At 37.4% G+C, this 13,180-nt stretch overlaps 2 protein-coding genes across 2 annotated transcripts; both read right to left on the bottom strand.

Annotated features, from left to right (window-relative positions):
- Positions 1-520: 520 nt before the first annotated feature.
- Pop4 (ribonuclease P/MRP subunit POP4) lies at positions 521-2,303 on the bottom strand. The gene is made up of 4 exons (XM_011299393.1): positions 2,170-2,303; positions 1,964-2,103; positions 1,474-1,870; positions 521-1,234 (listed from the first exon to the last, which is right to left on the bottom strand). Exons 1-4 carry the CDS (start codon positions 2,186-2,188, stop codon positions 1,098-1,100), a joined length of 693 nt encoding a protein of 230 aa, XP_011297695.1. The 5' UTR covers positions 2,189-2,303; the 3' UTR covers positions 521-1,097.
- A 1,938-nt stretch (positions 2,304-4,241) lies between these two features.
- On the bottom strand, positions 4,242-11,154 carry LOC105263274 (glutathione synthetase). The gene is made up of 7 exons (XM_011299381.1): positions 10,868-11,154; positions 8,467-9,186; positions 7,101-7,507; positions 6,584-6,988; positions 5,637-5,856; positions 5,179-5,536; positions 4,242-4,515 (listed from the first exon to the last, which is right to left on the bottom strand). Exons 2-7 carry the CDS (start codon positions 9,108-9,110, stop codon positions 4,312-4,314), a joined length of 2,238 nt encoding a protein of 745 aa, XP_011297683.1. The 5' UTR covers positions 9,111-9,186; positions 10,868-11,154; the 3' UTR covers positions 4,242-4,311.
- Positions 11,155-13,180: the final 2,026 nt, after the last annotated feature.

Here is a 13,180-nt window from a genome sequence, read left to right as displayed (position 1 = left end):
AACACCGTGTGATAAATCAAGCTCCATGTGGACTAAACGAATTATCTCAATGAAGCACACGAATTGATTCAATTATTTTCATCCGAACGGAGATCAAATTATTACATGTTTTGTTCGTAGTGTATTTTACTTTAGTTTATTAATTGTATCTAAAGAGGTTTTTCGATGCGCCAAAGGATTCGCCTGTCGTAATTGCAGTCACAATAACGGGATATTTTTCATCGTCAATGAATCAATAATGGATAGGTCGAAACCCTGTACTGATTTATGACAAGATCATGTACCATTATGCATTCAATAATGGAGCGTCGGAGGCTTCTGGGACAGGGCGATATCGTTTTGGCTGGTATGAGGTGATTTTCTTCGTTCTTACTGTTTTCTAAGTAAATTATGATGGAGGGAATGGAAATGTTGGATAAATGCTCTGTTTGTTGGGAATATATTATTTCTCATTGATGATTGTAATTGGTGATAAAGAATTAATGACATTCCTAGAATACATCTTCATCTGTCCTATTTCAAATAAAAAAGATAATCAAGATGAAACCGTAGAAATTCGAATCCCTAAACTGGGAGCAACAGATCGGGTTACCGCACGTTGTTATTGGTATTTATATTGCTCTTTTCCTTTTTTTTTAATATGATTTATCAATTCGACGAATTTGAATTTTTGTCATTAATATTATATTATATTGAGAATATTGGAAATGAATACAAATGACAAGTTAAACATGAATGATTGATAATTATAAATAAAGTATAAATATATACAACTATATAATATTATATTATAGTGGTAATTAATATAAGTATATATATGTACGATTAGGGCCGTAAAAGAATGGAAGAAATAAAGAAATTGAAAGCAAAGTAACGTTGAAAATATTGTAGTTTACTTCGTGATAGAGACATATATTAAATTGGTTGATGGGCTTTTACCTCGAAACTGTAAAATTATATTAATTGTAAATTAATGTACCGGGGCATGATCCTGATGGCTATCGAAATAAACGACAGCTTGTGAACACGAAATATGTCTGAACGTGATGCAGTTTTATTTAGAATTTTGCTGGCAGTACTTTGGATTTTATCGTGCGTTATAATTCTCCCAAGTGATTTGCTTTGAATTTCTTCACTGCTCGTTCTGCTGGCCTTATGCATAATTCTTTGCCGAATAATTCTAGGGTGGCGCCGGGAAGATGAATTTTTAGTACAACGACTTCTTTTGGAATAGCTGGAAAATCCAAAGACATCAAAAGGTCACATTAATTCTTATGAACATTTTTATTGAAGATATTATTCAAAAATTGATTAATTAAAGTCAATCTGGGCTTTTATAAAGTGATAGAAGTGTTTTCAAGAAAGAAATAAATTCCATTTGATCAGCAACTGAATGAAGTTGTAAAATTTGAAAAAAAGAGAAGTAAAAAGTGTACAGCCCCCCTGTCCGCGATTCAATCAGTAAAAACTTACTCCTGATTTTATCGTCCTTCCCTATCACCCTAAAAGTATTCCTCGTATCCTGCAAAATAATTCCCTGAATCCCCACCAAACTTGGACACTTGGATCTGGCAACAGTAACTTTCGCCCCATGTAGATCAGCTCTCATCAATTTTTGATTAGTAATTTCCCACCGTGCATCGACAGGACTGGTGGGCAATTCGCCAAAATAACGTACACCCAAAGCCTGCTGGATATACCCCAGCCATAAATGATTGAGTGACTCGAGGTCCTTGTACTTCAATTCACTCTCAGGACCTATATTTTTCAATCCCAACAGTTTTCTCTTCCTGCTGCTCAAAAATTTTCCTTTTTTCGGCAAAACTTTCTTCTTCCCATCGTGTGACTTTAATTTACCAAAAATAAATGTCTGAAAGTAATGAAAACAACTAAGAAACAAGTCTCAAACTCATAACACCATTTTGCATACTGCAAAAGTACAATGCACAAAAGAGAAAAAAACCTTTTTAAGTTCAGTAGTAATTTCATTAACATCAGAATTCGGTAAGGAAGTCTCCAGGAAATTCAAAACAATTCTTTCACGATCTTCCGTTGTAGCTGCATGTTTTGTTATCTCGTATGGCAGGGGTTTGCACAATGACTCTATTAAATTATTCAAATTTATTCAAATTAACGTTGAACCATGAAAATAATGAAATTTACTCTCACCTGGTGTTTTCCTCATCATCCCCAAATATATTTAACCAAATATCTGTATAACATGGACTCAGTACACCATTCCCTGAGTGTCCAGCACTGTAAACACAAACACAACCTTAAATTCAGCGGACAGTTGTCCATGTTCCACGTCACGTGACCCCTCCCCCGTCCCCCAGCCAATCAAACTCTTCCATGTAAATGCGTACGGAATACAAATGAGATGCATAAAAAAAAAAGCTCTTATTGAAAAAATACACAGTACATTATGCACAGTAAATATGGGTATGGCCAGTTTTTTCTTTCTCACTGGTGAAAAAAAAATCCATCACCCATACAATTTTTTTTTCAATAGTACATTTTTTTCCCCGCCCTTGCTCAAAACAAAAAGTAGATTTGCAAGTGGCATTTGCAACGCTGCGTTTTCATCCATTGAAATTGAATTCCCAGCGAGTCCCCGGTTAAAAGAGAAGAGGCAAAAAATAAAACAAGGAAATTAAATCTCATTGTCGCAATGACCCCCACGTAAGGCTCATTTGAATAGAACTACTATTGCTCTGGATGTCTACCCCCTCCTGCCCAGCGCCATTCAGTGACCTGTGAAGATTTCTTTGACGCGTGTGCAACCGTTTGTACAGCTACCCCACTCTATCCTCTAGATTTTCTCTAGCCCTGGCGGCTGTTGTACTTTTTTTTTCTAGCCAGGTGATACTGAATAGATCCCTCGCTGACTTAACAGCGAGGGCTTGTACCCCGGACACCGCCCACTCCTTTTTTTCTTCTTTCTCTGTTTTTTTTTTTTCAATTTTTTTTTGCAACTCTCCCAACGATACCATTGAGCTGATTTTTGCATTCACGCTGAGACAGAATCCAGCTGATTGCTATTTAATTTAGCGTCTTGTCTTTAATTCGAGTATTTTTAAATCTCGACCGAGGTGATTTCCAGTGTGACGGAAAAATCCAACATTTTTAGCCCATGGAATTAGAGGGGAATGGAATCATGGCCGGTAGATATTGAAGGTTTAATGAAAAAGGTGATGTAAGGAAAAATTCGCGTTGCCGGAGGGGACGGGACAGGGGATATGATAAAGAAAGGGGTGAGAAAAAAATTCCATTTCCGCTGGCTTCCACTATTTTTCTGTTTACAACGTGAATGGCGTTATTTTCCGGTAAATTTGCCACGAGATACTCCAATACCAGTTCATTCAATATAAACTTATAAAGTTAGCTGCAGCATTACACCACACAAACTCCGCAGGCAGTTGTATTAATCTCAACTTGCTTCACCAACAATAAACCTTTTCAATTTTTACATTAACCCCCTTGGCCACATCACTACATCCCTCTCTGCTCTCTTGCAACACCGGGTTTCACCATCAAATCGGATCTTAAACCTTAGCAATGAAACTTTTTCCTTGTAAACAGTATCATAAATTTCAAAGAGTTCTCCTTGTAAAGCCATCTCCCTTTGATCGTCTCGTTAAAAAAGTTTATCTCGACAAAGAGCCTCGTAATGATAATCAACTTTCTGCATTGAGATATCCAACACTGTTTAATACCCTAGGAGCATATTCCAGATTTTTTTTTTCTCCACCGCGGACCGAGTGAATAGGATTTTTCTTCAAGCGTTGAGGGTAATAAATTTTCGGCTGTCTCTGGGATAAGAATATTCCTCAAGCAACGTTGGACGAATAAACCCCAAGTCAACATTAAGATTCTCCCATTTCACTCTTTTCAACTTTTCCTCAACTCTTCACCGAGCCAATGGTAATGTTACCAACACCAGAATCTGTGCAAAAAGTTTTTCCTACCGTTTGTTTTTCGCCCATTCGTGATTCTGGTGAACGATAAATTTATTCCGAATGACTCACATTGTCTCTTTGAATTCTGACAAAAGCTTTTTACCGAGTTTCTCGTGCTCTATCACGTGCTCAATGGCAATATATCTTCACTATCTCACCCCCCCTCCCCCTGCTTACCCCCTCATTCACCCCCTGGTCTCCTGTACTCTGAGAACAAAAAGAAGTAACGACGAAATAGAGTTACAGTGGGTGCATTAATGCTCGCAAAAACACCAACGAAAATTGGGGAGCAGTCATAAACCTAATTTATTAAAAAAACCATTATTCAACAGATGAACTTTTTACATTGGCATCAGGTAACAATGTTGGCCACTGTAACGCCGGATTCTTCGTTCTTGCCGAGATAACGATCGAGATAATGAAGCGTTTCAAAAGCAACCTCCACCATGATGAGAACAATAATCATCCATTCCAGTCTGACGTGGTGTCGATCACTCAGATGAGAGGAGAGCAGCTCCACCAGCTCGACGCAGTGATTTATTTTTTCGTTCATTACCTAGAATCCAGGGAGAAACGATTGTCATTTATACTCTCGTAATGAATTTATCCACAATGCAGTAGACTGACATTAACAGGAAGATATGAATTTTTTTTTAGAGAGCCTTGTGATTTTTGGGAGAAATGTGAATTTTTATCTTCCACTTATTTATAAAACTCCAATCTTGCTTTACGTTTTTTTTAATTCTCAGTTGTTCAATAAATTATTTTTTAAGAATTGAAAATTTTCTATGAGGAAATGGTAATTAAAAACTGACACTTTCAAATCGGTGATTTAATTAAAATTACGAGAATTGAGGATCCGTGCAAAATTTTCACTCTATCTCAATCTCTCCTTGGATGCCAAAGAGGGTGAAAAAATTGACCCCAATTGGGCCGTTGTGGTGACAAGAACGGATAATTTTCAGAGCGAGTCATTCGGTTGTGTCACAATGAAGATGAAGATGCCCCAAAATTAATTAAAAACTTTCCGACAATCCTTATCCTCGATGATTCTAAACTAGGATGAGTTATTCGAAAAAGTATATTCTCATCTCCCCGGAAAGTTTCAATTTGCCTCCACTTCTGAAGCATTATAGCAAGAAAGAGGTTCATCCCACAAATGTATTTTTTTCCCGGAGTGCAATTCCCTCTGAGAATAAAATAAAATATAAAAACTTACTCTTGTGCGTTTAGCAATACTGAAGTACCCACACGTTTGCTGATAAAGCGTTTCGAGTTCATCATTCTCCCAGTAGAAATCCGGAGTATCCAGAAGATCCGAGCTGAGATTAATAAGATGTCTCAATGCGAATAACTCGCCCTGTTTCCTGAGGACCTCCTCTCTCGTCATTTTTATCCTCCTGCCAGCCTTAAGGTCCTCAGTAACGAATTCGATAGAATCGATATAAGCCTCGAGCGATGCCTCCCATATTCCCAGTTTCACTGATTGAGATATAGCGTTGGAAAATGTGTATTTATCTAAACTAGTGGCGTCGGATGCCAAATAGATATCTCCGTCCTTCAAGTGACTCCGTTTCCTGTCAATTTGTAGTTGAGAAGGGATTGAGATATACTGGGGATGGAGGAATTAGCTCCAACTGAGGGCTCAGTAAATGGGTCAGTGCTTAGGTAACTTACTGGGCTTCGGTATATGTGTAAGACATCATTTCGCTCTCGGACTGCACCAGTGTTGGGGCGTAACTGCTGTCCTCGTATGACTTTAGGAATTGAAGGAGATTACCACTCTCCAAGTCGGGAATGTTCCACATTACGACAGTCCCCTCACGGAAAAAGTATATTTCTTTTATTTCATGGTCTATTTCGTACTTTGGCACAGCGTGGATTACATCTGGCAAAGCTGCAACGAAAATCAATTTTCGATAATTGAGGCGTTATTGATAATACATTTTTCAGGCTCCCCGGCACTCCATCGATTAATCAAAATTACTCGTTAAATCCAACAAAGGCTTTATTGTTCTTCATCAGTCCACTACAACTTGGCACATTTCACAGATTTTATTTTCTACTAATACAGTAAACTACTCGCTTTATATTCCTCCACATTTCAAACCATCAATTTCAACTATTTACTTAGATATCAAATCGAGGGCTGCAGCAAATTTAATTATTTGAACTTTCCGTCGTTTCTAACCATTCTATTCAAAATTACAGGAATTTCATCATTGAATATTCTGGTAAGTAAATGTTGACAATTCGAAAATTTAGCAGTCCCGTAGCATAAAATAGTAATTAAACTACGGTTGAAATTATTAATAATTCCTTCTCTCAAACCAAAATTAATTCTCAATTATTCTCTCAACTCTTTGAATGAACGAATAATCATGAGAAAATAAATCCGATAAAATGCATCGAACAGAAGAAAAATGGTTTGAATAGAATAGAACAGTGTGAAATTTTTCTGAATTGTCTTACACGTTAACGTGAGACAATAGTTGTACCTTCGCCCTGAGGCGATAGAAATGAGATAATATGTTTACTCGAAAGACGGGTCTAATTGGATTAAAAAAAAAAGTGAGTGCCTCAGGGGTTGAATTGAGGAGTGAATGAATCAATCAAGAATGGACTGTCAGTGCATGCAATGCCGCTCATGAGTCCTCCCTCGTTACAGCCATGTGGTTTAGTTCTCAACAAGTGACCGACTTGTTTATTAGAGAATATCGTCTTATCATCTCCAATGATAATCCCGAAAATGCCAAGTTCCGAGATAACTCGTTTAAGCTGTAGACTGTCAGAGCTGGCCGCACGTACGATATAATTCAATTGCGGTGGTGGATGAATTTTATCCATGAGGATCCACGCCAACCGCTCCTGAGGGCTTTTCATAGACTGGAGAAAGGCCCTGATGTCAAGCCCATATATGTTATTGCCCCCGCCCTCTCTCTGTGGCTTGAGAACAAAACGTTCAGGATTTGCCATAGCCATATCCAGGGTGGTATTTTCATTCTCATCCGCTCCTAGTGCGTACAACCCTGAGACATTTCAATGTGGAATAAATACAATAAGACGACAATTGTAATGACTGGTAATGAGCCAACCTAATAATCATTTCAATGGAAACTCGTGGCCCCGGCCCATTCATACCTGTGAATATTTCTTTAACGCGTACAACTGTTTTTTCATTATTCAAGTATTGTTCAAGTACTCCGGGCTTTGCCAATGCCTGCTGAATTTTTTTAGTACCGGCCAGGTGATACTGAATTGACGGTGATTTAATAGCTAGAGATCTCTCTATCAACAGCCTCACCTCCCACTCTTTCTCACTTGGATATTGACCCGGTTCGTATCCACATCTGAAGTAAACCACTCCGATTACTCGATTATTTACGATAAGTTCTTTCTTGGGACCCAGTCTCGCTTGGCTAGCCAACTGAGTCAATGTCCTTCTGATAACTCTGATATTTGGATTCTGCCGTTTTATCTCGAACTCGTGAAATCTCTGATCGCAGATGTTGAAGGAGAAATCCTCAACGATGAATAATATAGCAGCTCTGGAATATTCGGAAAAATTGTGAGATGGTAGTCGCCTTTATGGGGAATGTTTTGGGTAGAGCTGCGGAAGGAAGAGATTTCGGAAGGAACGGCGGAGGATGGGGGTTCCGGGGAATTGTGAAGGCTGTGAGAGCTTTATGCTCTTTGATTTTTTCCCTCGAATCTTCCGGGTTTAGGGGTATTTGGCAAATTGTTTGCTGCAATTCTTTCAATTTTCATGGAGATTTTCCCACTGATTTTCATTGTCTCATTTGATTGTTAATGGAGGTGGGTTATCGTAGGTGCGTGAAATAGTGTAGGGCAATTCAGTTGCGATGGGGTAACTGGCAGAGCAAGGCGATTTCGCTGATAGTTAGGGTTTCAAGGAATATCTTCGAATGTGAAGGAGATAGTGAAGATTTTCTAAGAATATTTTTTATAGCTTTCATTCGGATCCATAAAAGAGGTACTGAGGAAAGTTGATTACTTCCTCTAGTTTCGGAGATATTTTTCGATAACTCGATGAGGGGCTAAATCAAATTGTTATCTTGTACAATTCTGAAATGTGTCGTTCTCTGTTTTGTTGTTTATATATTAGATTATTCCGTAAGTATTTCTCAAGGGGAGAATACCCACGAGATACTATTTTTCTGGCTGGTCCCGAAATATACGTGACTAAATAAAAAAATAAAAAATCTAAACAAAAAAATGGGAAAGATGATAATAATTAGGCAGATCTGCGATTCGATTGATACCTCTTCCCAAATATGTAGTAATTAAAATAAAAGTAATTCAATTATTTACTAAAAAAAATCTAACAATAATAAATGCTAATTGGATGAAGGAAAATCTCCATCCGTCGAGTGTTTTCTGAGGCTACGGAAATTCCCCCCAGACAAATCCCTGAGCATATTGGCTCGAGCCTCATTAATTGGAAAGATATTCCCAAAACAATGAGTACTATGTATTTGATACATACTCTGAGTCGTTGTATATCCCCCAAGCATCTATCATTGCTCCGCAAATACCTTGGAGTGCATTATTAGCGGGTAAATATTTAGTTAAATTCTTCAATCCAAGTTCAGTCAAGATAAATTGATGAAATTTAGTTGTAATGGGGCCAAGCCATCCCATTCCAGACGCCATTGTATTAATCTCCACTTGCTTCCAGCAACAAAAGGGCTTTTGTACGTTGACAGCCTCCTTGAAGTTGGAATCGAGCATCAAATCTGACCTCAACAAGCCAAGTGACACTTTCTGTGTAAAACCCTCTTGATAAACAGTATCGTATATTTGAAAAAGTTGCCTGGTGAAGGCATCCACCCTCACAGGTCCCTCCAGTGTTTCTTTCAAAAATTCATAATCATGAGCAACTCGATGCATCAGGGTATTCAGAATAACCTGAATCTCACAGGCATCCTCGAATTCCTCTCGTGGAAATACCGATGGTAGCATTGCAAACGGGGCAAATTGGATGATATCTTTTGTTGTATTGCTAGTAGGACGTACACCCATTCCGTGCATGAGAGCCCAATCCTTGGCTCTATCCACTAGCTCCTCCAACTTCTCTGGATCCAATGGTAAATTCGTGCATGAAGGCAGAAGCCTCTTATCATCATCCATTTTTTAGATGAAAAAAATATCCTCGATATTCAAAGGCTTCGAGTCGAAGCCGTTGAGCCTCTCTCAGTGAGAGTGCCTGCAATGGATTGGGTTTAGTAAAAATTGTATTTTAGAATTCTTTCAGTACGACAAATCACTGAAAGAAGAGTAATAAGGGAAGGGACACTTCGCACCTACTTTTCTGCTGATTATCAGAAGCAATCATTGAATTGAGTAAGAAATACAATTGAATCAAGTGTTTCGGTTTTTTTTTTGCAGTTCTCATAATCTTGCATAATCTGCGGATTTACTGGGAGGATTTAGCTGCTGTGCGCAAAAAATAGACGAGCTTCAGAACTTTTTAGGTGAAGAATGCAATGATCGATTGAGCACAGACTGTCCTCACAACAAATGGGGAAAATGTTCTCTTCGAGGGAACAAAATTATTTTATCTCACCGAGAATTGAATAATTTTAACACTTGAAAAATGTCTGAACTTCCCGTACCATCTGCATCAATTTAATGAACATGAACAGAATCATTTTCGCAGTGAATTGTATTCGACTTAATTCACCGACGTCGATAGAAAAATCCACTGACACGCATTTCCTTGAGGCAATGATATTTTTTTTCAAAGGATCAGATTTCTCACGAATTTCATATATTGCGTGAAGTGTCAGATATGAAGATATCTCGGGATTAGGAAATTATTGTGCTACGGAGTCACGTATAACTCGCAAAAAAAGAATCATTTACTATCAATTAGTCTTTTTTGATCATTTTTTTAATAATTACGTTCATGCGATTATTTTCTAGTGTAGAAACAAAATAATTTCGCTCCGCAGGCGTTGGGAATAATTTTCATAATGCAGTTGATAAAAAATTCCATCTAAATCTTATGGAAATGCCTTTTAAAAGGAACAACCTTCACATCCCGCTGTTCACTCCGCATTTTTCGAGGGCGATTTCGATGTCTGAAATTTTTTCCTAATAGCCCACTCAAAAAATCAGTTTTAGGAGAACAAACCTCAGTTATGGATCTCATGATTTATTCCGGACTGAGTAGATCATAATTCCATCCCGGACCTTTGACCTTAACTTCTAAAAAATTCTTTATGTAACCGTTATTTCGTGTCTCATTTTTCCTGAATTTTATATCAGGTAATCTTACAAAGGAAATAATAAAATCGAAATCGATTAATGAATCATTAGAATTTTGAAAGAATTCAACAAACAAGGAGTATAGGCATAGTTTAAATAGGGATTGAACTCACATTTCATGAAATTACGATTTTACCATTACAATAACGAAATTCCAGATAATTGCAACGATTGGACTATTATTTTTATGTTCTCCAATTTCTTTATGTTCAATTGTCACAGTAAATAAAGACACCTCCGGCAATTGCAGAAAACTTCTGAATTCTCAAAACGCATGACAAATTCAATGCACGATTAAATAAAAATTGAGTGTTCCGAAAATTCATGTGTGGTTATTGAAATTCAAAAAGAGACTCTGATCTAATGTATTGGAAAAAAATCCGCCATTTCGAAAATTCACGTCCATTCAATAGATTCTTTTCACGTTCACTCCATTGATAATTTTTGCTCGTGCTCTATTAATCAGCGGCGAAGAGAATCTTTGACATCAAAGAGTCCAAAAATGTAATTTATCAAGAACCCATATTACACTCCTGTCAAGCAGAATATGAGTACTGACAATGGTGAATCACAGATAAAAGCACATAGAAAAAAAAATGTCTCATCGTGTTACTGACCTTCCAGTGACTGATAGACACTCGCCAAAGCTCCAAGTGTCTTCAAATGCTTTCACGAAAATTCTTTGGCAATGAACAATTCTGATAAAAGGTTCTTAAAGCCGATATGATGGGGCGCTTAAGAATGTCAAGTCTAGTCAACACTATTATTACCGTACAATAGATAGGCTCAATCACACACCAATGCTTATTTTATACTTTGTTGGTAGTGCGTTCATTATATATCCGCAAGTTTCATTATAAGTTTCCAGCCCCACGCGTGTACGAATCACTCGATTGGCTGAGAGATTTCCTCTCGTGGTGGGAGCGCACAGCTGGTCAAAGTAATCACCGTAATATGCCAATCATTTTGCACACGATAATTCGGGGAATAATGATTTCAGGCATGATTATCATCCACTTGTCACCACGATTGCACCCGATTTTTTCTGGATAAAATTTTTTAATAAAAATCTGAATCAATCGATTACGGGAAAATAGAAAACGGAAAATTTTCTCGTCACCAGAATATGGGATCTTGTACTTGCCACGATTATTTACATGATAATAAAATATTGAAAAAATATGGAGACGAAAAAATGATTTTACTATGAGATTTTCAACATGTCACTGAATAATTTCTATTCGTCTTTATTCGTGAAACAAAATCCTAAGGGATACAAGTGAAACCAAAATGCTCTCCGACTTGGGATTGAGGTGTTACTTTCGTGGGAAAATGAAATTTGTCCGCAATATTCTAGATTAATTCTCGTTGGAATTAATTATACTGTATTATTCAGTGAAATAGGAGCACCGGGGGATTAGATTTCTGGGGGAGATACGAGTGCGACGGGCGAATCTCTGGCTCGACGTCATAAAACGGAACTGCAAGTATCTGTTCTAAGGGGATGAAGACAATTTTGCGGTTGTTCGGGAATTACTTGAATTGGGGATATTGTTTGGTCAATGGCATTGAGTCGATATTACTCCATATCACATAATAGCCGTGGAGCATTTGGTGCTGAGTCCAACTTGTTGGAAGTTTGTTTTTTTCCTTCTAAGAGTGGTTGAAGGTTGAATGAACTTTTTTTTTCTTCCGATTGTTCATTTCTGCAATGGGTTGCAGTTATTGTGCTCGGGGCTGATTGGAAATTATTCATGATGTGGGATATAAGAAACAGATATGAATTTTTATCAGACTATCGGCAACTGTAGGAGACAATAGAATAACAGAAAATTCAATTACGATGAGTCACTTTTGTTTAACGAATCATAATCGTTGGGATTGGGGACATTGTTTGGTCAATAATTTACTGCATATCATATGGGGGGAGTTCCGCGAATTTAATTGCGAGAAATTAAGTTTGGGTTTTATTTTTAGACTGCAGAGGGTCGCATCATTTGTTTTCCAGTTTTTAATTTGTGAAGTGCTCTGAATCGCTGGGGTTATTTTATTTTATAGTGAAATTCAAAGAACATTCTTTTTTTATCTCTCTACATTATTTTGTGCTCGTTCAATATTCTAGATCGTCGAGCTTGTATCCCAAACTAATTAGGGTATGTTAATTATGCGAAACGTGGGAAAAAGGTTGAAAAATATTCAGTGAAGTTAAAAATTCTCCAACAAAACACTCCCAGTATGAAACAATGGAATCGTTGAATTCCTAACGAGATTGAATCATTTGTTCTCATCAAATACTCATGATTCTCGCCATGGATATAAAAATCCGAATTTTATTCGTTTCCTGTGGAAAATCAATGGATTCGAGAGGAACAATACCACAACTGATTGGATACCGTTCTATTTTTCGGATTTCAATTAAATTGTCGAAGATGTTATGACCACGAAATCAATGTCATTATTACATCCGTTCATCTGGGATAAAATTTATCACCAATTATTTAAAGATGACTATGCAAGAAATGGGCCGATTGCATTCAAGGCAGACACATGTCATGTTTCTAATCGAAGGAGGGAGAGCCAATCATGAATGCTGACGCAATTATTTGATCATGGACTTACATTTTCCTGAAGTGTTGATCCTCTTCGGCAGATATAAGTCCTGGACTGTCAGTGCCTCTGCCAATCCCTCCAGGTTGTATTCCTCAGCCGTCGCAAGAGCCTTAACATTCCAAAACTATCCGACAACATCAGAACATGAAGAACAGTGTTAATTAAAATCCTACAATTATATTACCATTGCAATAAAAAATTTCATGGTGTCATGATTAACTCCCAAAATAACACAATTCAAAATATTAACTCCAAAAATCACAATTGGCTAAAATAATTGAGGGCAACAATATTTTACCATTATAATATTTCTGCGCAGT

This window comes from Fopius arisanus, unplaced genomic scaffold, assembly GCF_000806365.1.
Source record: "Fopius arisanus strain USDA-PBARC FA_bdor unplaced genomic scaffold, ASM80636v1 scaffold00001, whole genome shotgun sequence".
NCBI lineage: Eukaryota > Metazoa > Arthropoda > Insecta > Hymenoptera > Braconidae > Fopius > Fopius arisanus.
The sequence above is the reverse complement of the archived record's forward strand: the minus strand, read 5'-3'. Positions and strand labels throughout refer to the sequence as shown.